The 27763-nt window shown below is 40.8% G+C and overlaps 3 protein-coding genes across 9 annotated transcripts in view; 1 reads left to right on the top strand and 2 right to left on the bottom strand.

The window, feature by feature from the left end:
- Window positions 1–15248, bottom strand: part of txndc16 (thioredoxin domain containing 16) — a 56326-nt gene extending 41078 nt beyond the window's left edge. For 3 of the 4 annotated variants that reach the window (XR_006842790.1, XR_006842789.1, XM_046382887.1), the window contains exons 1-19: window positions 15117–15248; window positions 7765–7945; window positions 7355–7437; window positions 7141–7214; window positions 6947–7021; window positions 6616–6737; window positions 6279–6369; window positions 5848–6016; window positions 5383–5552; window positions 5045–5105; window positions 4819–4960; window positions 4569–4715; window positions 4397–4456; window positions 3943–4138; window positions 2834–2970; window positions 2599–2683; window positions 2059–2200; window positions 639–826; window positions 298–488 (exon numbers count right to left, since the gene is read on the bottom strand). Coding sequence is in view for 1 of the 4 variants with exons in the window: in XM_046382887.1 (XP_046238843.1) it covers window positions 298–488; window positions 639–826; window positions 2059–2200; window positions 2599–2683; window positions 2834–2970; window positions 3943–4138; window positions 4397–4456; window positions 4569–4715; window positions 4819–4960; window positions 5045–5105; window positions 5383–5552; window positions 5848–6016; window positions 6279–6369; window positions 6616–6737; window positions 6947–7021; window positions 7141–7214; window positions 7355–7437; window positions 7765–7945; window positions 15117–15149 (2347 nt within the window). In the remaining 3 variants the exon portion in view is untranslated. Of the gene's footprint in view, window positions 1–297; window positions 489–638; window positions 827–2058; window positions 2201–2598; window positions 2684–2833; window positions 2971–3942; window positions 4139–4396; window positions 4457–4568; window positions 4716–4818; window positions 4961–5044; window positions 5106–5382; window positions 5553–5847; window positions 6017–6278; window positions 6370–6615; window positions 6738–6946; window positions 7022–7140; window positions 7215–7354; window positions 7438–7764; window positions 7946–8515; window positions 9265–15116 lie in introns of those variants that run through there. The other variant, XR_006842791.1, reaches the window with a different exon arrangement.
- On the top strand, window positions 9519–17640 carry gpr137c (G protein-coupled receptor 137c). Its single transcript, XM_046382889.1, has 8 exons — window positions 9519–10319; window positions 14535–14584; window positions 14911–15018; window positions 15131–15269; window positions 15959–16108; window positions 16748–16873; window positions 17028–17152; window positions 17287–17640. Exons 1-8 carry the CDS (start codon window positions 9945–9947, stop codon window positions 17567–17569), a joined length of 1356 nt encoding a protein of 451 aa, XP_046238845.1. The 5' UTR covers window positions 9519–9944; the 3' UTR covers window positions 17570–17640.
- A 2940-nt stretch (window positions 17641–20580) lies between these two features.
- acp2 (acid phosphatase 2, lysosomal) overlaps window positions 20581–27763 on the bottom strand; it is an 84178-nt gene continuing 76995 nt past the window's right edge. For 3 of the 4 annotated variants that reach the window (XM_046382891.1, XM_046382892.1, XM_046382890.1), the window contains 12 exons: window positions 26065–26160; window positions 25656–25742; window positions 25307–25367; window positions 25127–25218; window positions 24954–25052; window positions 24584–24673; window positions 23844–23927; window positions 23682–23730; window positions 23333–23421; window positions 23021–23127; window positions 22547–22722; window positions 20581–22436 (listed from right to left, as the gene is read on the bottom strand). In XM_046382891.1, the coding sequence (XP_046238847.1) occupies window positions 22291–22436; window positions 22547–22722; window positions 23021–23127; window positions 23333–23421; window positions 23682–23730; window positions 23844–23927; window positions 24584–24673; window positions 24954–25052; window positions 25127–25218; window positions 25307–25367; window positions 25656–25736 (1074 nt within the window). In that variant the 5' untranslated portion in view covers window positions 25737–25742; window positions 26065–26160 and the 3' untranslated portion in view covers window positions 20581–22290. The remainder of the gene's footprint in view (window positions 22437–22546; window positions 22723–23020; window positions 23128–23332; window positions 23422–23681; window positions 23731–23843; window positions 23928–24583; window positions 24674–24953; window positions 25053–25126; window positions 25219–25306; window positions 25368–25655; window positions 25743–26064; window positions 26161–27763) is intronic. The other variant, XR_006842792.1, reaches the window with a different exon arrangement.

The following is a 27763-nucleotide window of genomic DNA, read 5'->3' on the forward strand; positions in this document are numbered from 1 at the left end:
GCATGTAAGAAGGCAATCACTGCAGACAGGACTGTGATTGCTGCAGTTAAAACATGTCGTTGTTTTAACTACTGCTGCTTGTGAGGATGACCTCTTCATGGCAAAGAGACCTACCTATAGTCCCTTCTGCTGTTGCTCTGTGAATGTTCGTTTTTGTTGTATTTGTCCCTTGATTTATTACATTTTTGACTGAACGTTAGCGTTGTTTATACATCATTTATTTTTTCTGAGATGCACTGCAGATGACAAACTAAACCAAATAAGTAAGCCAATAAGTAAGTTCCTCCTCCTCCTCACCTGCTGGTGACTCAGTCCCATCCTCGACTCTCTGCAGCCAATGTAGGACAGAGAGGGCAACTATGGGGGTGTTGGGGGGGTACTGATAGATTTCACCTCCAGAGGGTAAATGGGTGAGGACCAGAGCAGGGAGAGGGGGCAAAGAGCCCAGGTACGACCCCAGGACAGACATACCAGCAGGAGTACGGCCGCTGGAACACAGACCAAGAGAACAGATCTATTTATGTAATAAACAGAGTATAAAAATAAAACAAAGAAAAGAGTGGTGCTTTTGTCTGTGCACATGATGGATGGGTGGAGCAACAAATTGATTGGATGTCAGTGCTGACGGATGTGCATACAGGTGGATCCAGCAGAGCAGGTATCGCTCCATCCTCTCCCCTCCTGACTCCGCCACTGCTTTCATCTCCTCCACCAGTGCCTGGTTCTGCCTCCGCCCAATTTCGTCCTCCTCCTCACCGACAAAGAGGACGAGGAGGGCTTTACCCAGAGCAAGGAAGGACGGCAGGTTTTCCACTGTCAGCTCAGGCTGGAGATCAAAACAGAGAAAAAGAGGAAAAGAGGATGTGCACATTACGCTGGTTTCAAACAGCAACTATCTATGTACAGTGGAAGCTAACAGGGAGCAGCTGGAAGGTAGGAGGAAATAAGCACTTTGTATACTGACAGTTTGTCATTGGCTTATACAATATCAGCACAAAGCCCAGTTTCTGCTAAATATCTGAGATTCATACATCAGTGATTGTTGCTGCTGCTGCACCTGCTACACCTGGCTGGTAGCAGTGTCTGCACAAAGCATATAAGAGCCAGCAGCTAAATAACGTGAGCAGAGTGTAAAGAATCATTTATCACTAACACACACATTAATAAACACATCAGAAGAGGAATTAGCAATTGCCAAATTTATAATATACAAAGATAAACACATGCATGTTAGGTTTTGAGTATTTTGGGTGCAGGTGGAGAAGAACAGATTCCTGAGTAAGTTCAAATCATCAGTAGACTGAAAACACACACTATTAACAATCCAAACTGCAAGCAGTAATAATCAGCATGTTTGATCTGACAGCGCTGATTAGTTGAACAACTGGCAACGTGTGACTTAGTCTAACTTCATACCCGCATTCACCACAGTGATGTTTTTAACTAAAAAAACCCAGTAAGACAGACTTACTGAATCTTGCTGCAACAGCGCCACCAAAAGGCAGATTTCGTTACTGCTAGGACTTTTTTTAAAAAAGTGGCCTGTAAATATTTTTACGCTTCATCTATTTACCAGAAACCGATCTGGAGCCAAATTCATCAGTGCAAAGCAGCATAACAAACACTGAAGGAGAGAGCTGACCTTGTGCATTAAAGACTGCCATCTGCACATTAGCTCACTGCATTTGTTTAAAAAATGAGCAAATGTAAACTCAGGCGTGACGCATTTCTCTGACCTTGGATGTATGGAGAAAACCACATCCAAACTCCACATATGGTGTCTGTTTTCTGTGACATACTTCCAGGAAGTTTCATCCACATCATTTATTTACAGCTATTTTATTTCATGAGATTTAAATGTCGATGTGATCACAATCTGTGCTGGGAAACACTGGAATTTACAATTTTGGCAGAGTTCATTTAGTTTGAACTCTGAATCATCAACTGCAACAGAACAGTGTCATTAGCAAACTCAAAAAAACCTTTCAGTTTCATACTTCTCAATGTAGACATGCCTTTATAAGACAGAAAGACAAACAGCCACACAGTTTGTTTTACCAGTGGGTGCAGCAGTGCAGTGTTGATATGTGAGAGCAGCTCTTCGACAGAGACGGACACAGACAGTGTGGTCGGATGAGTGTGTGTGTCCCAAGAGGGAAACACAACCACTGCAGGAAGATCCACAGAGTGCTCTGCTGCCCTGCACAGTAAACATGCAACTTAAGCATTTAAGACACTGAACGTCATAAATGTAGCTCATTTTAAGACTATTAAATGAATACCATACCCTTTACACAATGTAATAACACATTTACTGGGATGGCCTATCAATAAATGATTGGATTTTAATTATCTCTGATCAGCTGCTCAGCCTTCCTGATTGAATTACACGCCCATGAAAGCTTTGTCAATCAATCTCATGCAGTTTTTCTCAGTTTTGAGAGTTAAAAGATACCTCAGAAAATACAGCACATTGTCCTTTGTCAAATCCAGATGAAACTATTTGTGAATATCAGAGCTTGAGCGAAGCACTTTAAGGTGACTTTCAGGGAATGACGACAGGAACAGGAATGACGAGACTGAATTTAGAGCAGTTACCATTTCTCTGCCAGCCCTTCTGTCAGCAGTCCAGACAGCACCACTCCTCTCAATGACTTTGCAGCTTCAGTAAAGAGCGAGACGCCTGCCACGACAGAGAAACACGACAGATACATCATTATATGATGTCACTGACTGAGGAGGCAGTGTTTTGCACAGAGAGTAGGTCTGGAAGGGACATTCTGAAATATTTTTAAAATATTTCAAAGTGATGTGGTTCACTTCAGTCTCCAACCTGTGTGTGCTTGTGTCTCAAACAGTCCCAGTACTCTGCCAGGTTTATAGCCTGCAAGCTCAGGGTGAGGCACTTCCTGAAGGAATGATGTCACTTCCTCTTGGGTGAACAGCAGTGCAGGAGAGGATTGGATGCTCCTGATTAATGAACAAACAAATAAACATTTATAAACAAGCATTTAACTATTTAATAACTCTTCCAGGACAAAGTCTACAACATCTTGGTCTGATTGGTCTCATTCTACTCTTCAGTCATGACGTGATGATGGAAAAACTTAGATTAGAGGATATGAAAAGCTTTTCCTCCTTCTCCCAAGTTATCAGAAACATGACTGTACATCAGTATAAGCAATGACTGCAAAGTGCCGACATAAAATATATTTAGAAAAGCTCCCCAACATGAATTTATTATGTCCTGCTGTTTACATGTGGCCAACATTACGTATGAGCGTTTCCTTTGTGTGTTTGTTTGCAGCAGTGCAGATAAGTAGTGAGTTATTTAATGTTTTTAAGGTTACGGTGAGGTTTCCTGGATAAAACAAACAGAAGTGAAAATATGCTTACTAATAATGCAAACACTGTCATCTGATTGATCTCATCTGTGCCATGATCTTACTTTTACGATTATGCTTTGCTATTAAATCTCTTCAACCACTTTCTGTCCTTGCTGAGGTCACAATGTCCAAAAGAAATATTTCTACAGGGACAAAAAGCTTGTTATTCTTTCCTTGATCTGCCTTATCATATATAGGGATCTTAGAAGCACCAGAATACATTTTTACTGCTGCCTACCTTGTAATTGCTTGAGTAAGCACTGCAGTGACTTTAAAATCTAAAATGATAATATTTAATTAAAGGGATTCTCCAGCTTTTTAGTATAGTATTTCCATATAGCTGTGAGAATTACAAGAGACACACTAAACAGAAAAAAAACAAAACAACTGAAAGCAAGATAATCTGACTCATAGGACACAGGATCTCACATTTCCTATAAAGTCACTTGATAGGGCTTTTTATTGTCTGTTAGACCCCCCACCTCTTTCGAACTCCTGATTTAAAAAGAATGTCACAGATAAATTCACTTCTGTGGATAAAAAGAAAACGTCTTACAGTATGATAAAGCGATGCAGCGCTTCACTACCCAGCATGCATCTGTAGTGCTGGGCCGACTCCTGGGGGCGAAGCAGCAAGACGGTGGGGAAGACTGTGACAGGCTGGAACGGCATGGGGAGGGAGCCGCCTGGCTGAGCCGCACAGACATCGGTCCATTCCACACAGTCGACCGCACACATCTGGACCTTGGAATCTGGAAACATTATCAGGCATGCTTCAAGTTCAAGTCATTTCATCAAAACAACACATCATTTGCTAGTCATAATGTCCCACTGTCTTGCATATGAGGAACTACTTTAATGAATACATAATTACAACCAATCAAAAGATAAAACCTGAATATCCGAGGAGGGGTAATTCCTAGTTTTCATGAACACACCATATGGCAGAAGTTTTCAAATGTTGAAGGACGCCTTCCCAGAGGGAGAGATGTGAAGTGAAGATAAACTACCTGCAAGTCTCTCTGCAACTTCAATGAAGGAGTGGAGAAAAGTCTTTGAAACAGCATCCCCTGGTGGGGAAAACAGAAATTTAACTTAACTGCAGGCGCATTTATTTGAACTTCCTATTTATGTTCATTTGCTTCCCCTCCTTGGTAGGATACCAAGCAGAATGTGTCTTACATCTGAGGTAGAAGAGCACCACCGTCAGGCTGCTTTCAGCTACTGCAGCGTGGAAGTTGTCAGAGGTTAGTTGGGTAATTGAATCCATGTCCAGCACGTTGCCTCGGTTTTCGTGCACAGTGGCTACAATTTCATCGTCCAGCTTGTCTGCATCAGATACAGAAACACCTGCAATCACACATTTTCTCCCTCCTTTGCTGCTGTTTGATTCCTCTCTTTTATTTTCTCCATTTCACCATCAGACACTCACCCAAACGTGAATCGTTCAACGGTCTATCCAGCGTGTGTTTGTCTCCCTCTTCAGCCTCCTCCATCTCCTCTTTGTCTTGATTTGAGAAGAGCTCCAGAAGCTCATCAACGTCGTGTAAGGTCAAATATTTCACTTCTGAAGTCTTGAAGTACACACACACAAAGAGTCAAACACAAACGGGTAAAAATAACGTGTAATCTAATTTTGTATGTATGTACCATCACACCTTCTCAGGAATCCTGTACGCAGCATTGTAGTCATCAGGGGTTTTCACTGAAGGACCCTGCCTGGCAACACACAAACACACACTTAATGACACAATGACCAAAAAAATCTTGACTGTTTAGTGGGAGAATGGTAAGAAAATTGAACAAAATAAAAAATAATAAAGAAAGACATTGGACAATAAGTTAAAGATCAAATGTAGATACAAAATGTGCAAAACTAAATTAAAAGCTAAATCAACATTTATTCTATGTTAAATGTACAAGAAAAATATGTACAATATGCGTGATGTGTTAGCTCAGTAGTCAGTAAATTTTAAAGCACACTAATGAAGTGTACCTGTGTACGAGCACCAGCAGGGCGAGGCCACGGAGTCTCCAGGCCAGAGTGGAGGCCGTGTCCAGGTCCAGGTGTGCAGTGGCAGGACGAGAAAACAGGAAGACCTGCGGGGTCTTCTGGTAGGGGAACGGGGGGGGCGGGACTGAGGAAGGGTCATCGTAAACTTCAGACTGCCAGTGGAGAAACACATACAATTATTTCCAAATTAATATATTATATTCACTTTTGAAGTTTTGGCATTAAAAAAGGTGGGAGTGCCCTGGTTAAGATATCAACAATGAACCACTAGGTCTCTGGTTTAGATAGGAACTTGTGCTGCATGTTAATTATCTGATTGAGTAAGAATGCCATTTGTTTTACTGTTGATAAACTAACCCCCAACCTTAAGGTAAGGAACCTTAAAAAGATCAATTAATAAGCTAAACATTTTCAGCACTGGACATCAGTGCTTTCCATAACACTGACCACCAGTGGAGCCTCCATGAGCTGCAGGAAGGAATGGAGGCTGAGGGTGGATACAGGTTTCATCATCATGGTGAACGGGCAGCGGTCTGAGGTCATTGGGGTCAGGAACTCCCTGTGACGTCTACAGTGGAGGAACCATACTCGAGACGAGTGAGTAAACTCATTAAAACTGCAAAAAAAGGAAAAAAAAGAGAGAGGGAGAAGCAATGAATACAACTTTTCCTGTACAAAAAATACCACTCACCTCAGGTAAGACCGCATTTTTATGTGAATTTGGCAATGCAGTTCAACAAAAACTGATTAGTAATTTACAAAAGAGATCAAAACTTTTGATTAAACTGTCAATTAAAATATAAGTGACAGACAATTATCATTATCAATCAAAAATAACAGTTTCTAATCATATGGAGGTAAAAAGATAAAGAACCTACCCTAAGGACTTCAAAACTGGGCCTCCAGTTATAAGGATGAACTGGTATTTGGATCCATACACGTATGCTGTCTCCATCAACGATCTGTGCTCTTACATAGTACAATCAGCAGACACAATAGAAGTAATCTGAGTGGGCATTAAAGTACATCAATTATTCAGACAATCTGTGCCTCCATCAAGAGTCACCAATTAATCAGTCCTTAAACACATCAGACAGATAATCACTATCACGGGGCGGGGAGGGGTGTCAGCGATGGTGGCAACCACATTCGCTCTCACTTTCCTCAGCATGTGTTGCCTCTGTACGTATGTCATCCTCTCCTCCTTTTCCCTACCTTGTGTCCCCAGACTGCGAACGTAGCCCAGCACAATATCCTTCTTCCCTCTGGCTGCCTTCTCCATGATGAGGAGGTCGGTGTCTGTGTGAACATACTTTACCTCTTCACGAAGAATGGCACTGGAAGACCAAGGCAGGGAGACAAAAGCTCAATATTCTGTATTTTTCATAAAGTCAACAAATCCCATGAGCAGACCTGTTCTCTCATCATAGAGGAGGGTAAGACGAGGGATGTTCAGTTGGTCGCAATCAGTCACCTCAGCACAAGATGCCAATAAATCCTAAGCACTGGACCTTAAAAACTTCATGGTGAGGGAGGGTTTACTTACAACAGGACTTCAGAGACTATGGAGTTGACGTCAAACACGGTGTCCAAATCAAAACCCAGGAACTCTTTTCCACCCCTGTCAGAAAGACACAGGCAGGGAGTTCGAGAGAGATTAAACCAACATCAGTGCAAGACACGTATGTCTTCTGCGTGACAAACACAAATACGTGAATCCTTCGTGTCCACGCAACATACCTGAACAGAAAAGCTGTGTGCTGCACCCTTTCTTCTTTGCAGTACGTGTGAACCAGCTCTTTATTACAATTGACCTGAGCAGAAAGAACAAACAAAGGTATTGAGCTGCCACCTCCACCATCCATTGACTACGTGGTACCAAGTTACTCAGACTTTGAGCTTAATTGTCGACTGCTTTGACAGATGGAGCACACACTATCAGGACTATAGTTACCTTGCCAACCAGTACCCCATAATCCTGCAGGGCATCAGCAGACTTCTCCAACTCCACCAAGAAGAGAGAGATGGTGGGAGAGACTGGACACAAAAAAATTACGTTATACTTCATTAGCGGCTTAAAAGCTTTAAATACCGCAATTGTCGACTGGGTCCACATTACACACTTAAAATATGAGAGTCCACTATTACAAAATAAAAATACACGTTAATATATCCAGATGGTTCTTCTGCATGTGACAGATACCAGTCATCACAAGCTATTTTAAGTTTAATACTAGTTTTTGGCGTATGTTTTTGTAAACTCCATGTTTTATGTTCTATCTGCTGCATTACCTATTACTGCTATCAAGAAAACATGTGGAAAAGCTTTCACTGTTTACATGTATGACAGAGTGAGCAGCCTACCTTGACGCTCAAAAAAGATAAACATCATCTTCCCAGCATGCAATTTCTCATGGAAGTCTGCAGCTGTATATTCCATTAGGTTTGACATGTTGGTCTTTTCTGCACATCTCCCTGATCTCATCCACAGCAGGAAAACAGCAATGAACATCCACATAACGGAAAACAGGGACTGTTGTGCTCTCTGGTAGGGGCAAAAAAGAAGACACAGAGGTGTGAATCATGTTGTCTGTGCATAGCAGACAAACCTGATGAAAATCATACTGTCTGGGTACACAGTAAACTATTATTTCATGTGGCCAAGGTTGGGTAGTAACAAGTTAAGTGTAACTGGGACAATGCAATCAGATTACAAAAAATAATTAACATTTGTCAACAGAGATTGCATCATAAAAATGTGTAATTACTTATATTGTCAAAGATTACTTGATTACATTTTAAAAATACTGCAATTTTAAACTAAAGTCAAATGTGTTCTCCTCTCAGGTTTTGTTAATACTGACTTAACCAATATTTGATTTGTTTTGTAATAACGATTATAGAGTATTTATTCATTTATTATTAAACTGGAAACAGAAGCACTTCTCTGGTGTTTCATTTACATTTCATCTGACCCACTCCTGCATATAGATAGATAGACTGATATGACCAACACAATGTTATATTTAATTGGTTTCTCAAATAAAACTCAATAGGAACACATAACTGTGAAGAAAGGAGGGATGAATGTCAATGCAGATGCGGGTATTGTTACCTGTGAAAGTCGAGGTGGGGTTAAAGTTTAAACTTTGTCTCTCCAAGTGGCACAGACGTTACATGCCATAGTTAAAGCGGGGTGAAAGAAAAGGTAGACATTATGACGCCAGTTATAAGCAGCGTTTTGTACTACGGGTACAAGGTCCCGAAGAAAGTTTTAAAAAGAGCTTTCTGCTCTGGCTTTGGCTTTAATGAGGTATGCAGGTAATGCTAGTTAGCTCATTAGCTCGGTCTGTCAGCCGCCTCCCGATGGATGATCGGGCATGGCATTACATGGCTAGCTCACGCTAAAAGCGTAGCTTTAGAAGATACGTGTCCGGCACGTGTCCGTGAAAATGTAACGTTAGGCTAACGAAAAGAACAAGTTTGCATCATTATTTTTCGCCAAACTGCACTGTAAAGTTTTACAAAATTGCCGTACAAGAACGATGCTCCATCATGTTAGCGTAACTAAAGTTAAAATAGTACTTCCTATATTCGCTTAAGAATAAAATTCTGACACTATTGTAGGACGTTTTTGATAACTCCATGCTACGTCGGACGATGAACATAAAGATGGTACTATAAGAATGAGTGACTGCCGTGCAACTGTTTTACAGTTGTTCTACTTTTTCATTCTCAGAAACTGCTGTTCCGTGGATGCCAATATTTCACGATTTTATTTTGAAGGTATTTCCACTTTTCCGCAAACTTCGGATTCGCTCCGTACCTTGCCACACATATCTGGTAATTGTTTTGATGCCTCTTTCCCTACGAGAGACGCCCACGTGCTTCTTTAAACCAATAAGATAACGGGACAGATTTGACCTGGAAGACTGGCCAATCACATGCCAACGAGGGTGGGCACTGCTACAGCTGACATCATCATAAACCAATGGAGAGAGAAAACAGTGGGGGCTGGGCTGCAAGATTGGCCAATGAAGCGGCACGCTGAGGAAGTGGGCATGCGTTCGTCTTTCACTTGGGATCTTTAGCTCGGAAACTGGCTAGAAACTGCGGCTCTAGGGTCAGCTGTTTCACAGAAAATCAGCCTGGTATTGAGCCAAGATGGTGGACCCTGCAGCGCTGGTTTCCGTTTTAGCTGAGAGCAAGGGGGCGGGAATAAAACTGCATCACAGCTGATCTGGAGGTTTTTCCCCCTTAAGTTGTTTTTGCAGAGAACAGCTTTGCAGAGATTCGCAAGAGGGACCTCTCTCTTGCTTTTGGTCTCTCTTTCTTGTTGTTTTGGACTTTTCTGAAAAACTACACCCCATTTTTTATTCAAGCTAATATCGGATTTATATCCCAGCGCAACATTATGCCACTTCTTAACAAAATAAAATGTTTTTGTCGCAAATTTTCATCCGAATGTTTAGCGCAGGTCTGACCCAGTTTTAATGGTTTTGCCTTCACAACATCCCATGTGTTAGTACGAGCCGCCAGTTGAGATGTTTTCGGCAGGAGAGGAGGTTAATTCCAATTTGTTTACCTCACTGAAGGAGTCCCATGGTGCTGCAATCTCCCCAACACTGGAGCTCAGCTTAACTACGATCTACACAGTCCTCTACTCTTTCTTGTTTGTTTTCGTTTACCTGCAGCTCTGGCTCATTTTGCACTACGGACACAAGCGCTTCAGCTACCAGAGTGTGTTTTTGTTCCTGTGTTTGCTGTGGGCAGCGCTGAGGACGACCCTCTTCTCTTTCTACTTTAAAAATGTGGTGCAGGCCAGCCAGCTGCAGCCTCTGGCCTACTGGCTGCTTTACTGCTGCCCCGTCTGCCTGCAGTTCTTCACACTCTGTCTACTCAACCTCTACTTCACACAGGTAAGACTGCACTGTGTGAGAAGGAGAGACAGCGTGCAGTATTGGTGTATGACCTGATTCCATAAAACAGCTGACTCTGCAATTTTGTGTCCACTGTATTAATTCAATTTCACCTTTAAAACGTAATTCAACTTCCTTACAAGCAGACTGTGGTGTTATTCTATTGTACTGCATTCCTTTAACTCCTCTGGGGGACTCCTATTAAACCAAGGTCCACCATACCTGGTGCCAACATCACCCAAAAGCCTGTAAGCAGAGGCTCTCCCAGGACTGGTCACCCATCTCTAGTTAAAAGTGCACCTATTTTAACAATGGTTAATCATTGTCTCATTGAATCTACAGCAAACACACGTCGGAGGTCGTTTTAGCAAAGACTAAAAAAACAGCTTTTCAAAAACCACAGCTCCAACAAGGCTATGACGGTGCCTCTTTGGCAAATGCTTGCTGGATATGATGGATGAAAAAATAGAGATGAAATAGTTAATACAAAATGATAAACTAAATGACTAATTAGATAATTGATTAAACATTGTTAATTTCTGAAGCATAAATTGTAAGTTTCATTTCTGGTTTACAGCAAAACTAGATGTTTCACCCTTCTGTCTTTATGCTAAGCTACCATCTCCTGACTCCAGCTTCATACACGAGAATGATATCCAACCCTCAGCAAGATGGCAAATTAATAATCGTCAAAAGTTCAGTGTTAATGCTACTAATTACTAATAGTAGTAATGCTAAGTCAGTCAGAATGCAGTATCGTGGGTGACCAGTGATCAATAGTCATGTCATCTCTGTTCCTCCAGCAAAGTAAATGAAATCTCGAGTTTTTGCCTGTGGAGTTCTGTAATATCCAGTCTTTCTTCTTCTTTCTTCTTTTGCAAATGTGGTCAATGTCACCCTACATGTTCCATAGTAAAGCGGGTTGACTGACTTGAAGCAATCTTTTTGGATTGCTGCTGGTTTGAAAGCTCTGCAAATTGACTCAGAACATGTCCCGGGGTGACAGATGTTCAGATCTCCCACTAAAAGCCTGTGTTACATTAAGACCCAGCCTCCATTGATGTGTTTTATTCAATAAGTAGACTTCAGCAAATGTTCCTGTCAGCGGCGCATGTCGCAAATCGTGTGTGTGCGCGTTGGTTAGCCACAGTTGTTCGACTCCTGCCCACTCCAAATGTCAAAGACCTGTTTGTTTCTCTCTCAGAAAACACCTACACAACTTGAGACTTTTAGCTGGTAACTCCACAGTTCAGTCACTCCAAAGAAAAACACAGTACCAGTATTCACAAGAAGAGGTGTGAGTACAAAGTAAGTGGAGACAAGGTGATGAAGCTAATGGTGTCATGCCTGCTGAATAAACACTGTAACCCATTGGCTGATCTTAGGCTGGTTAAGGTTTACAAAATACATTCACTCTGAATAACACTTTTGCTGTATTAAAGCAGCAAAATCAACACTGCATGTATGGTGGAAACAGCAGCCTTTCTTCCACCATTACTGACATATCTGCAAACCTGTCATTATAGATTTAAAAATATGTATCTCTAGCTATTTGGAGAAAACCATGTGACTGGACAGCTCAGTGAATAAACTTTTCCTGCTTGTGGGTTCATGTCTAGCCGGGTCAGACCTGAGTAATATACTGGATTAATATTTTCTCCACCAGTAGAAACTCTGACTGTTCTGCTACAGGAATGGGCCAAAAATATAATGCGTTACACAAAGCTTGTGTTGCCTTCTCAATCACGAGTGGCAGAACAAACCTCTTGCACGTCAACCAAAAAAACATTAAAGCAGTTATAACCAATAGTTCTACATTAACATCATTGACTGAATGTTTTGTGAGTGCTTATGCACCATTACTAACAAGTCATCACAAGAAAGCAAAACCCCAGAGCAACTTTAGCAAAGCTGTGGTTCAACCAGTGGCACATTAGCACGTCGCTACTGAACCACACTGTTTAATGCTGAACTCACTGAAAATATGTTGACAGAAACCTAATATAACATCATGCCACCGTGACACATTCTGTCACCTGACACACACATGCATGTGTGGAAATACTTGTGTGTCGTGTGTTTTCTGGTGAGTCAGACGTGAGTTCATACTCCTGGCCTGTGATTTACTTCTCCTTTTTTTTCTTTTTTACATTTGAGCTCTTTCTTATAGGGAAATGATAACAGTAATAATGAGACAAAAACAGTATGCAAGTAAGAAAGTATTGATTTAGCCCAATTTTCCATACATTTCTGAGGTACACACATCATGCAGTATATATGAAGTATGTGACCTGTATTCTGGTTGCTTCATTTCTAGGTTATAAATTACCTCCTACTGGCCTACATTCTCACACAAAAGGAGTGTGTGTGTTGAAACCGCTGAGCAATTTTCAAAGACATCTGTGGCCACGGCACCTCTCATTTAATATCAAAATTAGTCATTATCATCATTAGTAAAGAGCCTGACTGATAAGGACAAGCTGATTAGAGTCAGTATGGCATATGTCTGCATGTTTGTACCTCTTTAAAACTGAATGAACTACATTTTGGGAAACATTTTTCAAAAACAAGAAGTCACTCCAGGAAGTGAGTGAACCAGATCAGTGGAGGCCAGTGTCCCGGCTTCTGTAAACCGGACCTGTGTACAGTTTGATGTTTGTTGAGGTCACTGCTGATAACGTGTTGGCAGCAAAGCGGCTGGTAGATGATTGTGTTTAGCTTGTCTTAACTGTGTATTTGATAATTTTCATACCAACCAATACAAGTACATGGGAGTTTGAGCTGGAAAAGAATAGATTCTGGTGTGTTTAGATGTGTTTACAGTACATGTTTGTCTTCTGCTCTCCTGATGGCTTCCTTTAGGTTTTGCTCCTTTCTTTGTCTGTGCAGCCTGCTCATGTTAAACACCTTGTTCTTTGGTTTAAGGCTGAAACAAGTCAAACCCCTGATCTCACCAAAGGCACCGTCTGTTTGTGCACACAGCTGCCAGCAAGCCATTCTTTGCACAGTCACAAACTGCATTCATTTCTGTTTAAACTGTATTTGCATAAAGCAGCAACAGTCGCTGCGGTTTCATGAGCATAATGTAACTCCGAGTGAAGCATATATTAGCTGGCTAGCATCTCCTTCTTAAGTGTATTATTAGGACTTTGTATTAATACATAACACTAGATGATAGAGATTTGTCAGCTGTTATAACATAGAGATGCCTTTAATTGCTCTGACTGTATTAGAGTGGAGCTTTTTTATGCCAAAGGGGCAAGTAGCAGTCAGTGAATAATAAACACAAAAATGCACACAAATGAATAAAAACAGGAAGTATTTGGGGTTAATGCCAACATCGCTGTTGTCATCAAGCATCCAATAATAGTAAAAAAAATGTCATTTTGAGAGCCAAAAGCATATGGAGTAAAAGACCATAGACTTTTTCATTTGTTGTGAACCTTTAATGAGCCACTCCAGGAAAAGTGTCATTCTAACTAAAAGTCAAACTAAAAGTCATGCACACAATATGAATGTGCACAGCAATCGCATGCATTTTATTCAGTTTTCAACATATAAAATGAGCTGCCAAACTAACAAACTACTTAGCTGAAATCGTACAGAATATTTTAAAGACCTACCTGCATGTCAGATCAATCAAATCCAGGGTTCATTCCTGTGGTCCCTTTTCTTTGACACCGTTATAAGTTGTTGACTGTCACTGTCTTTTAACATATATTTGTTTATACTGTCTCCACCCCTGTTACTGTCAGTTAAACTGCCCAACCAACACCTCAGAGACATGGAGGTCAAACAAGCCAAATACCCTTTCCCTCCGCCGCTTCCTTTCATTTATAAAATTAAGAATGCATTTATAAATCACACTGACATTTTAAATGCACAGAAATGACTTTTATCAATTCAGTTGGACTTTTTTTGGGGGGGGCTGAATAGTCAATCCTCCAACATACTTAAGTTTATACTTGTCACCTAAAAGAAAAAAAGGACCCCATTTGCTCTCTTTCCTCCTGCCTTATGTTCATATTCTTTACTCTGCACATTTGTTATTATTTTGTGGACTTATTAAATGTCTCCTGAAGAAACCGATGATATATACACTGTTAAAATAGCATGGATATTGTTTCCATATGAGTCAAATTAAATAAAATTTGGAAATACGTGTCATCTATATATATAAAAATATATCACTGTATGTGTGCTTTTCTTGTTCAGGTGATGTTTAAGGCTAAAGCCAAGTATTCCCCAGAGCTCACCAAATACAAGTAAGTCTGCCCTGTAGTGCTGTTGGTTTTTAATATGACTTGCAGATATTCTAATTTTTGGTAGATTTGGCTTGGATTTCGTTAAGAAATTATTCTAAATGGAACCACCAACATGAGATAACATGCAGTAATCTTTTTGTAAGTGATGGCTAAAGAAATTCAGAATACGGCTGTATTCTCTCTTTCTTTTCCTCTCTTCTCTCTAACACACGTGATCTGCAGCTTTAATGCCATGGATTTTAATATGTTGTTGTTTATGAAGAAAGTTGTTTTTGTGATTTTCTCTTACTGTCTGTGTGTATTTTGCCCTCTCTTTCTCTCTCAAGGGTTCCTCTGCGTTTGTTTTTCCTGTGTCTCAGTATATTTTTCCTGGTGGTGAATTTAACTTGTGCATTGTTAGTGCAAGGAGCTCTGGAGCGCTCTGAATCACCAAGGTAAAAGAACACCTTGAACAGACCTTTGTGTGCTTGTACATTTCGTCCCCCACATCACAACAGTTTTCGATCGTCTATGATTTTCTAAAGCGACTAACCTTCATGTCTCTAGTGATGGGGGTATCAGACATGCAGTCCTGGCCCGGGTCTTGATCAACGACAGTCTGTTTGTCCTGTGTGCTGTCTCTCTGGCTGTCTGCATCTTCAAGGTCGCCAAGATGTCCTCTGCCAATGTCTACCTTGAATCCAAGGTAAAATAATAATAACAACAATGATAATAATAATGATAACATGATGAATGCATAAATTTGCTTGTTTTAGAGTATATTTTGCTTGGCCAGACTTATACCACTGCTTTATGTTAAACCAAATTTTGCTGTCCATAAACTAAGGTATTGAAAAGTCACGCTTCAGATGCTCTGGTATTGTACAGAGGATTCTGCTGACGGAAGATCAAATCAGAGCATTTTTTGTGCACCTTCTTAAACCCCCATAAACACACAATAACATTGTTAGTTTTGTTAGTGTTCTTCTGTCTTCTCAGGATCGAGAGCACTTGTCATGTGTTACTTTTGGGCAGTTGGCATAAGAAATACTGATGTTGGTTTCCCCATGATACCACTGTCATTGTGGTTTGTGTCTTTCTCTGTCCCCATGTGCCTTAGCACTGGTCTACATCATTGTCAAACGATATCCAGCACGACCGGCAGTAACGGTGACTCATGATAGTTACCATAATGCAGACAATACAGACGCTTCAATTTGTGTCCCTCAAAACTCATTTCCTGACCTATAGTCTGTCATTTTGGTGATGGAGAGGCCTCACTCACATTGGTGAATCACATCTGTGGCCCATATCTGACATTCAATTACAGGCCAAAGGCTGACTGATACATGAGCGTGAGCTTGTAATAAGCATGCATGCTAACGCTTCCTCCAGGGTACATCAGTGTGCCAGGCGACAGCCATAGGGGCTGTGGTGATTCTGCTCTACACATCCAGAGCCTGTTACAATCTGGTGGTGGTGGCCCTGTCACCACAGGACAGGCCCAGCCCCTTCAACTACGGCTGGTACAGCGTTTCTGATCAGGTACTGTACCCACTGGATTCTGTTACATGTGGAAAATAAGCCTTTATGTAGCCATAAACTCAGTGTCCAGTGTATGTGTTTGTGTGGCCAATCCATCTTAGGAGATCTGGGAAAGCAATGCTTAGTGGGGTAAAGGGCTTTGTTTGGCTATAAATAACTGTGTGTGTGTGTGTGTGTGTGTGTGTGTTGTGACCTAAATCAACAGGCCTTGTTCAGGTCTTGAGATGGACATCCTCTTTTAAAGGGATCCATCATGTGTGTTTGTGTGTATATATTGGACATGATACACACCAACAGACATCGACTGTGTGTACGTGTGGGCATAATCTGACAATGCAAATTACGCCTTTAATCTGTCTGAATACCAGCTGTCAGAGCAGCATCTCATTACTCTGTCCCTTCCTCTGTCTGTCTAGGAGTGTGTACTAAGCATTTTACCCATATTTATACATACATAACATCACAGTAACAAGTACTAATACACCTTTTTTATATTTCTGGATCATTAAAAAGTTGTTTGAAATTATAATTATGTGTTTTTAGAAAGCGACAGCCCCTTGCCATACTCAGTAGTGTAGTTTGTGTGAATGTGATGTTTTCTGAAAAAGTCCAAATGTTGAGTTTGTGTGTGTGTTGCAGGCCGACGTGCAGGAGGTCAGCGGTGAAGCCTACGTTGTGTTTGGGATCATTCTGTTCTTCTGGGAGCTGCTACCTACAAGCTTAGTGGTGCTTTTCTTCAGAGTCCAGAGACCCAACCAGAACCTGGTAAAACTGTAACCCCTGTGCTATGCTATCTATCATATCGCCAGATTTAAAACCCTACGTAATGTAGAAATGCCAGCAGTAACCTGTCAGACAGAACTGTGACTTTTCAGAGCTGAAAACTATCCTGAAGTATGAACATTTCTACATCTTTCAGGCTCCGGGAGGGATGATCAACAGCCACAGTTTCAGCTCGAGAGCTTATTTCTTTGACAACCCTCGCCGATACGATAGCGATGACGACCTCTCCAGAAGCATTAACAGTAGAACAGATCGGACCAGGTGGGCGCACACACAAGCAGAAATACAGTTTTCCAGTTTCTGTTTTTCAGATTAAATGACTTATGGTTTATTTGTCTTTACCTTATCCTCTCTCTTCTCCAACACGCCTCTTCTCCATCCCTCTCATCTTTCAGTCTCCTCTCCACCACTCCCCAACTCAGTACGTCTTGTTGGTATGGCTCCATCCAGTGCAATGGGACTCTGGCAGCGGGCGTTGCATCCGCCCAGCAACCGCCACCTTCCACGGCCCCCCTCCTTTTTGCCTACGGAAACATGCAGAGTCACCATCACCACCATCACAACTACTACTCCACCCCGCAGAACAACAACCACAATCATCATCACAGCAACTTCTATTCAACGCCGCAGAATTATTACTGCGGGTCGCAGACGTATTTCTGCACCCCACAGAATTAAGTGGGGTCCATTGTCAAAGACTGAAAAGAAGAGACGTTTAATAGCAATTTCCTGCTTTTCTTGTCACCATTTTGCTTTGTCCAGATGCAAAGCAGGTACTTCTGAGGCCTTGCTCTGGATCAGGTCCAGCCTAAAAATCGGTTATTCCACAGAAAAGTGGTGGCATTAGCAGCTGGGATGTTATTGTGTCATGGCTGCTTTGTTTTGTTTGTTTTTGTTTTTGTTTTTGAGACACCAACGTCTTTAGAGATGCGTTTTCCACCCGAAGCACCTGGAGTTTTTATGGACCAGAATGAAAGCAGATCATGGCTGAGAGTTTTAGCACTAATACGGCTAACGCAACTAAAACCACAAGGACCAGACTGCTTTTGTCAACTGTTTCGGTCGCTAATTGTACTTCTATGGAGCACAGCATTGTGGTCGGACAGGAGCCATGTAGCATCTTACGAAGCTAACGTGGCTACTGTCGAATCTGCGACGGGGTGTCCGTCAACAGTCCCGGGCGCAGAGACGTTATGTTCACTAAGCATCTGTCAAACTGTCGTGTGGGTTTGTCAATAGTGGGTTGCTAAGATAACAAAAAACAAAAAAGTGTGAGCCTTCAGAAACAGTATTCTCCTAGTGATTGTTTTCAGTGGCCACGCATATGATACAGACGTTTTAATTAGCATAAACATGGGTAATTTAGGCCAGAAAAAAACTGAAGTATGCTGGCTGCTAGCTTCATCCTCAATCCTCAAAAATGCTTTTCTGACTATTAAAAGCAAATAATATGCATCTACAAAGGCCGTTTCATCGTTTTCCACCTTTAGGCCTGGTTACACACGACAGGAATTAGCCGTTGCTAATTTGCCGCTGGCTAACAATTAGCTCGAACTCTAATCTGATAAGTTAAGAAAGCTCTCAAAAACAGCAAAACACAAATACAAAAGCTTACCAAACCTTCCATCACGAACGTGGTGATATTAACGTGTTGGTGACAAATCACTGTTTTTTTATTTACTGTTAATTCTGGTGCCACAAAGACAGAGTTGTATAAACGCCATCAGCAAGCGTAAGACTTCAGCCTGCCTCCTCAAGGCCTGATGTACTGGATTCTTGTTTAGTTTGACTTGTAAAATAAGCTTTTTTTTCATTGCTGACAGGCTATCATCCATGTAAACTGCTTACAGCCGCAAGGTAAATGTGAAATTTATGTGCAGCTGCCATATGGATGTTGTCAATATGTAGATGTGTAAAAACAAAAAACAAACAAAGTCAGCGGTGGAGAAACAGATTCAGTAGATGACTTTAGGGCACAGACTCAGGTTTTAATAAAATCTACTCAATCATAAGAACATGTTACTGCTGTTGGATTAAAATGTTTTAACAGCAGCCAAATCCAGGCTTCCTTCCCCACAACTCAATACAAACTATGATAAACTTAAGTCTTTATCAAACTGTCAAGTTCTTGAATGTTGGGGTTTAAAAAACAACAACATAATAGATTTATTAATAATAATAATAATAGATACTTGGCAGTGACATTATCAGTTTAATTGGACAAATATGTCATAGATCAATATGTAATCTGCATTCAACGCCGAAGCAGAAATCAGATGTAGGATTGTTCATTTGTAGATGTGAAATGTGTGAAATTCTCTGAAGTGTGTTTTTTAACCAAAAAAAACTTTTCATGTAATCTGATCCTTTGTGAGCTGTGAGGCAACATTTTGCACTTAGAAGACGTCCACCTTAAGAGAAAAGGCCTTGCGCCTCATGTGGGATTTCTTTTCCTACTCGTTCCGTGTGTTTTCATCAGTAATCATCTGGATTCTATATTTTACTATTTATCCTTTGAGAAAGGAAATATCGACGTGCCATCACATTTTTGTCATATCTAATAGTTTCATTCCTTAAGGAAAATATTTTTGCACAAGAAATGGTGGGATGATGTGTGCTTTTGATTGTCTGTGTGTGTCGGAGTTTGTCCATTTTCAATCCATGTGTACAGGAGACAATAGGAGTCAGTATGTGTGAGATTTTAGATTTTTGTTTTGGAAATTTTTGTATGTTTTTATACCTTTTTTTAACATTAATTTTCATTGTTTAATAGATTTTATAGTTTATTTTATCACTTTCCAACTCTCATCATGATTCATACCGTCACAAATTATCTGAATCTCAAACCAGACACCTGTGAGCATAATTTCACTTTCATGGAACATTTTTCAAATACAACCCAGTTCTCAGACTGAAACCAATGTGTCTGTGCTTGCCAGCTTTGTCAGGACTGAATGGGACCTAATCTGTAAATGACCATTTAGGCTTTGACTTCATACAAGAAAAAATAATTTAAAAAAAGCATTACTCATATCAAGTTTTAGAGGACACATTAAAATAAATTATTGGAAGTGTCAGTGTTGGGTCCAGCTGTTCACCTGTTCAGAAATCTGCAGTGCATGCTTCTGCATCACAGTGCAACAACTCGGTGTCATTTCTTTCTTTGAAAGGTGATATAGTTTTGTGTAGAAATGTTCTTTGCTCTATCGGCTATAAAATAAAAAGGCAGCGATAAGCGTTTTATGAATTGTTTTATGTTATGGTTTGTTTTACCCGTGGCCATATTGAATGTAACCTGTTGTGCGACAGATCACTAACGATGTATGCAAGAAAAGCACTACCATGTTTAAATAAAGGCCTACTGCACTGTTCTTAAGACAAAAGTGAGCTTGTCAATCAATCACCCGACCAGTGAGAAAAAAAGAATGAAACCTTACATAAAAGATAGTTCACTGCTCTTCTACCCCAGCATTTCTGTACCAAATACAACCCAAAGTTATGTACAGTCTGCCACTACATCATACAAATCAAACCATGCTCAGGAATGAACTCTGACAGCTGGTCATGCGGCCTTAACAAGTTTATAAGGAACATCCAAATTAAGTCAAGACGGCAGCTGGCCGACTCACTGCAAAACACGAGCAGAAGAATCCACGAGATAAGAGATTCTGTGCATCTACAAGCAAAACTCACAGCGACTGATCATTTATTTTTCAAACCAAACATTTACAAGCAACATGTTCTCTCAGCTTGATTGTTTCATACAGCATGAAAGAGAATTGAAATGACAATTAAGAAAGGTCACATGATATGTTCCAATAACCAGGTGCAGAAACTGGATCCACCAGGAGCTCAATTTATTTGTAATATATTAGATTTTTAAAACTTTTCATATCCTGTTGCAAAAAACGCTATCTTATCTTATCTTTTCCTAAAACTGCAAGAGCTTTAGATCCATTGTTTATGGTTTCTCATGATCACTTGTGGAAAAGCATTTTTTTAATCTGCTCTGCATTTAAAAGATGATTAGTTCAAAGACAAAACGGCTTTTCACTTTTCAAATTGTACAAATTTGACTTTTTAAAAAGGCAGCACAATTAAAAAACAATCAAGTGCAAAGATTTCCAGTGTTTCCAAAAATCCATGCAAGTTATTCACAATAATGCGCCATGTTTTAGGCTTGATTTCCCTCTACCAAGAGGTCAAAGGTCAGGCCTAGCTGAGCCACAACCACGCTGGTGTTTCAGGGTGCCTCCTCTCTCCTCAAGGTGCATTTAAGGAATTGGAATATCCTCCATAATGACAGACAGGAGAACATTTTTCAGATTACAGGGGCAGAGAGGATGTGAGGAAGTGTGTCTCACTAAAGGACACTTGGGGTTGGATGTTTGCTGCCGTGAGGCCGTAACCCTCTCTCTCTCTCTCTCTCTCTCTCTCTGGTAAAACACCTGCCTGCTGCTGATGAATCAAACGTACCTATTTGGACCACACCACTTGAAAAATAAAAACAAAACAAAGGGTTATGCATTATGTTAGATCGTTAAAAATATTTAAGGCATCTTGGTCATTAGGCCTCAAACTCAACACACACACAGAAACAACATCATCATCTGTGTACATAAACAGACACACAGACTCACATGTGACATACGCGTGAATTTGCAGTTACACACATATAAAAGCACACTGGTTTTAACTCAGTCAACATCTCTTGTCATCAGGTCTTGTGCTTTGAAGGACACTCAGACCTGCCTAGATGGAAAGAAAAACAGAAAAATAAGGATGTTGTTTTCAACAGTAAGAATTCACCCTTTTCCATCACATTTGCGGTCCATAATTACATGACTTAATATAACAGCTATGTCACCTATTTCAGTATCAACTTTCTGAACTTTCTGAACTTTTCTGCACTCGTTCAGACTGAACAACAAACAGAGAATCTGTTCAAGCACAAATCAGGGTCATATTTGTTGAAACTTATCTGGCTGTCTGGACATCAGACCACGTGAGAACACAGCGTTTCTTCCTTTCTTTTTTTTTCCCAGCTGATAAACTGTTAAAAATATTTTCCCTGCTGTGTTTTGAAGAAATCAGTCCTGGTCCCTTCAAGAATGTCTCACTCATCGCTACTCTTATTAGTTTCAGGTGATGATGAAAAAAGTTCCTTTAAAATACGAAATCTTGAAATATTTATGAAATAAATTTTGTTAAAAAAATCCCCCCCAACCAATGGAGACAATCATTTTTGAGAAAAAATGTTTTTCATCATTTCATCATTGTGAGTCCCAAACCGAGTGTGATGATGAAACCATCACTCAGGAGTTTTAAAGTTCATCGTCATCGCTGCTGTCCCAAGACGTGAGGTCTGTAGATCTCCGAGGGAGGAGCAGGCGCTGCTGTCAGGATTCCTCTGCGACTTCCTGATTGATCACATGGCGGTATCCATGGCTGCTGGCTGGCTCTTTATGCCAACAAATAAAGCCGAGGAGGAGGGCGATGAGGAGGAAGAGCAGACAGCCGGACACCGCCAGAGAAATGATCACTTCTGAGGATGGAGAGACAGCAAAAATAAAAATGGATCAAAGGTGGCACAGTCATCAGTCATTTTAGCAGCCTTGGGTTTTTATTGTGTGTGTGTGTGTGTGAAAAGTTCACCTTTATCACTCCGTTTTGATGGCAACTGACACTCTTTGTCCCGGTCTTCTGAAATGGAGAGCTTTGTAATTTTTACAAAGTCCTCTAGGGGGCAGTCAAGGGAGCATCCCGGTAACTGCTGAGCGTACGGCTTCACTGTGCTGTCGTTCCGGTAAAACATCGACACGGAAGCAGAGCTGCATGTACATAAAGAGAGGGGTAAAAGATTTCACATAGTACTACATATGTCATGTCCATTATGTGCTGTTTGGACCCATAATCCCAGTGGACATGGAGACTACAGTGTCTCAACAGTCAACTGGATTATTTGGAGCTTTAAAGAATCAGAACTGGTTCATATGTCCTTGTATTTTCGGCTGTCTGGTTGTATTGAACTTTAAATCTCTTCCATTTAGTTTACTGCTGGTAGGAGCTCGTCAATATCACATGGAAAGTGTGTGTGTGTGTGTGTGTGTGTGTGTGTGTGTGTTTTACCCGTTCTCGTCCCTGTACAGCTCGATTATATGACAAGAAGCATATGGCGGCTGTCTTCCATTGAACACATTCAAGCTTGCCTGAAGGGCAGCTACAGTGGTGTCGTGCTGTGGAACACACACACATTAAAGGGACAGGTTCACATTTTTAGGAAATGCACTTTCTGGCTTTCTGGTCAAGAGTTATGTGAGAAGATAGATTGCACTTTCATGTCTGTATCTACCCCGGCTTACTTCAAGATTACATGAAAATCCTTGTGCCAGTAATTTAAAAAAGTAATTTTTGTAGTGTTAGTATGGTTAACTAGCTCACCGCTGACAGCATCATCAGTTTCAGTCTCTGTTTTGGGTCTGGCACGGCCATCTTGGTGAGATTCTTCACTATTTCACCCAACAGAATACCTAAAAGACAAACAGCACTTCTTATTTTTCCCACCGAATCGTGTTGAAGTCTGGTGATATTCTATAATCAGTTTATTCTCAACAAATCTCAGTATGTAAATACTCAGGCACCAAATGTAGATTAATCCACTGCTGAAAACAGTCCTCATCAAAAGCACTATTTGCCCTCTTTGAATAACATTTCTTACAAACTGCACTGCTCCCCAACAAATTATTTTGCCATTTTTTAAAAAAGAAACAAAAACAACAAAAAAACATACCTCCCTGCAGCCGGCTCTTTTCCTGCTGCTTGTAGACTCCAAATATGACCTGCGAAAATCAGACATCACACATTACATGACGACATGACTCTGAAACCGAACCGACTGTAATCAGACACCGAAACTCCTCAGAGAATCTACGGATATTTCAAGCACTTTTACCTGAAATCCGAAGTCTTTGAGCACTCTGAGCTTCTCCATGACAGCTGGAGTCACCCAGTCGGGAGCTGTCATGTTGTGGCGAGACTGAATTCGAACACAGACACACAACACAGTTGGAAATATGAAAACCATGGGCTGATTAAGAGGAATTTCTCAGCTGTGCTCTGCCAGCACCCTCACTGTTGCTCTTATTATTATGTGGCTGCACTCAGTGACCCTGCTGTCCACAATTTACAGCTCAGCTCATATTTGAAATCTCTCATGGATTCATAGTAATAATGTGGATTTGACAAAAGTAAAATTATATATACTGATACTGGTGTTTAGAGTGACTGGAATGAATTAATTGATTTGTCCATGAAATGTGAGCAGTGATATCAGCAGAAATGCATATACGCATTATACTGTCTCATTTAAGTCCGTTTTATACATTTCAGTGTTCGAGGGACAAATGCTTATCATAATGTTGACACATTTGCTGGTTCCACTTAACAGTTTTCATCACACCTCTGAAAAGGAGTCATGTAAACCTGTGGCTTAATTTATTTAAGAATTAATTTCCTGCCTGTGCTTCTTAACTGAGCTTTGGTGCAGCAGAGTCACGACACAAATATCGTGACAGAGACAATCCATGGAAATGTCAAAACAAAACTTTTCAGTGCTGCTCTTAACTTCTTGCCTTTGCTGCCGTGGCTCTACATTTCAGTGTTCAGTGTTTGTGTGTGTGTGTGTGTTCTCACCTCACAGAACAATGTGTCATACACACTCCAGACTGACTCCACATTAGTGTTGTTCAGTCCTGTTTTATTCCTCACCAGCTCTATAATGTCCTGAACAGAGGAACACAGTGAGCTCAACACAGCTGGCCACAGTTCATAGTAATTTTAAAGATAATAAGAAAGTATCAGAACCAGACTTTAAAGAACTCAACATGTGTAATATCCATCATACAATTAAAAGTCATTCTAGAATTTGGAAATCACAGAAATATTGGACACACTGAGGACATGACCTCAGTGTCCTCCGTGGCAGCTATGGCACATACACCAGATGGAATTTAATGGAGGAAAAAAAAAGAAATGAAGAGATGAAAAGAAAAGGAGACAGTACCTGGTATTTAGTGGTGACATTGAGAAACTCCTCCGTGTGTTCGGTTGCGTTCATCAGCTGTTTGTAGCGGGGACAGTCACCCTGAGGAAAAGAGAGAAGCTGCAAGGAGAGAAAGTAAAATCAGATGGAGGACTGCAAATAGCAAAGAGCCTGTTAAGCTATCATATACATACCCTCTCTTCGCTGAACGGCACCGTGTGCACAGGTATCGGCTGCCACTTCAAGTCTGGTCTGAAGACCTGCTGAGCGGTGGGGGGGTACAGACCTAGATGACAACAAGAGTCCCGTTAATGCACACTGTTGATGTGAGGAGGAAAAGTGCTTGAAAGAGACGAGTCGGTTGATGTTCAGACCTGCGAGGTTGGCTTCAGCGCTCATCAGGGTGCGATCGTAGTCTGTACTGCGAACTGAGATCTGATTACAAAGGAGATGTGTATTGTGTATTTACAAACGGTACCATCATCACAACCTCCAAACAGACTGCAGTAAATATGTTCAGTCCAAATATACTGGAGAGTTTGGAAAGAAGCGCTCTGACTGAGACCCTTGTCCATCGTGTTCCAGTAAATCCAGCACCATTTAGGAGCCTGTATGACTCCAACACGGCAAGGGGCCCTTTCTCCTAAACATTAATATGGATCATCGTCCGCCTGTGAGGTCTCTACTGAGGCAGCATGTGATGTGACAGGAGGGTACACCTACCTCGTGTCTGTCATAGGATTCATTGAGGAATCCTTTGTATCGATTCCTCAGAAAGCTGCCCAGTTCAAAGTGCTGCTTCATCCCCTCCTGAAAACACACACAGACAAACATTGGTAGGAGATGAAAACTGGTATCACAATCCTGTTGCGTCTCTAGATACAATTTCTCGACACTTACAAGTTTGAAAGGTTTGCCGACTAATTAACTGAATTTGCACTGTGTACAGAGCCTGAGAGATAAATACAACTGATGGCATCCAAAGAAGAAAATCAAGTTTTTCTAGATTGAACATGCAAACCAATTTTTAAAAAAACTGCATACAATTGTGAACTTATTACTACTTTAAATTCATGATACAGAATTCCTAAACAAATGCAATCACTACAGTTAAAACAAATATTCTTTATACCTGTGACAGCTGTCCAAAGCCTTGAGGCCAGTCGCTCTCTTGGTGTGGGTCTGTAGGAAAGGCTTTGACTGGTGACCGGTCACCATGGCGAAACAACTGGAGGGGGAGGGGCAGAGAGAAGAGAAGTCAGGTAACATTCAACTAACAACACACACACACACACACACCTCTAAAACAGAATCGAGCCAAAACCTTCATCTGAGTTTTATCTGAGTCTAGTGTTGACTCAGATAAAACTCAGATGAAGGTTTTGGCTGTCATAAAAATCCAGTCAGCTGACAGTTACGATCTTGTCAAGTGTTGTTCAGACATCATAAGATCATTCACAGAGAGCTGAAACATGTCGGCTGAAGACTCCAAACACAAAAGGCCTTAAAATGGCTAAAAACACATCCAGAAGCAGAAAAAGGAAGTCATAAATGATGCTTAAGATTGTAAAAGCCTCTAACCCTGTGACTATTTGGATATGCTTTAAAAACATAAGTAAAATACTAAAGAAACACAAAGCACATAAAGCAGGACATACATCATGATAAAGTCCAACACATATAAAATATCTCATGCCTATGAGCTCTGCCCTGTGCTTTAAACTGCTCCTTTGATCATAAATAGAGAACTAATGTTGTGAAACCAAACACTGGTGTGGGTACCAAATCAATCAGGTCATTGTCGCTGGATGAAACCACATCGGCTGAGTACTCAAGTAGAACAGTTTCGAATTTCAGTCTTTGAGACACTAAAGAGAAGTGTGGCGTTTCTGGTATGAGGAGCTGGCATGACTTGTCTGTCCAAAATAGCTGAAAAAGTGTGTAAACTCCATTTGAAAGATGGATTATCCCTTTGAAACTCCTAATCTCATCCGCTCCACCTAGGTAACAGTTTCTAGGAATGAATGCAAGAATAAGACTTCTTAAAATAAAGCTTCCTCAGTAACAGTTGCACATCGCAACAATGGTCAACAAAGCAACTTTCCTAGGAGAAGATCTGTGCTGACTTGACCTGGCCCTCAGTGTCATATTCCATGTGAGATGCTTCATGTTATTGCTTTAACATGAGAAAACATGAGCGTGACTAATGCTATTTCAATTTTCACACCCATGACAGATTCCATGTTTGCAGAGCTGGGAAGATAAATACAAAGTGAGAAACACCCACACGACCCAAGGCATTTCCATGCTCCAGAGATTAGATATGACCCGAAGAATAACAGACTTAACACACATTACAAATGTGTCTGTGCTGGTAGTCCAGCTGACCAGTCACCTGACAGGAAGCTTCTGACAATGAAAAAAATAAACTGGCATCACTTTAACAGTATGTAGGTTAAACAGGGTAATGTTTGTAATGCAGGTTTGACTGCATAAGGAATTATAGCTCATCAAATATACTGTTAAATGTGTCAGATGGACACTTGCTAAAGTTTCTGTTGTGTTTTTGGTCACTTCCTTCTAAAGCAATGCATTAACGTTACTGCCATCAAGCAGTGTGAAATAAACACAAGATGTGCTTCTTTAAAAACAAGTGCAGTCAGGTTGATTATACATATGCTGAATTCACTACAGACCCAACTCATTTCTAAAACTTAAATTGTCCTTAGATTTAAAAAAACGTGTTCTCAGATAAGCAAAGAAAACTCCAAACATCCCAAATTGTGAACATTGCTCCGTAACCGACGATCCACACCGAAAGAAAGCCGCTG

The sequence above is a fragment of the Scatophagus argus genome, chromosome 24 (assembly GCF_020382885.2).
Source record: "Scatophagus argus isolate fScaArg1 chromosome 24, fScaArg1.pri, whole genome shotgun sequence".
NCBI classification, from domain to species: domain Eukaryota; kingdom Metazoa; phylum Chordata; class Actinopteri; family Scatophagidae; genus Scatophagus; species Scatophagus argus.

Coding starts and splice junctions, on each gene's coding strand:
- gpr137c (XM_046382889.1), top strand. CDS start 9,945: ATGTTTTCGGCAGGAGAGGAGGTTAATTCCAATTTGTTTACCTCACTG. Junction 16,109..16,747: donor GGTACAGCGTTTCTGATCAG/GTACTGTACCCA, acceptor TGTGTGTTGCAG/GCCGACGTGCAGGAGGTCAG. Junction 17,153..17,286: donor AGTAGAACAGATCGGACCAG/GTGGGCGCACAC, acceptor CTCATCTTTCAG/TCTCCTCTCCACCACTCCCC.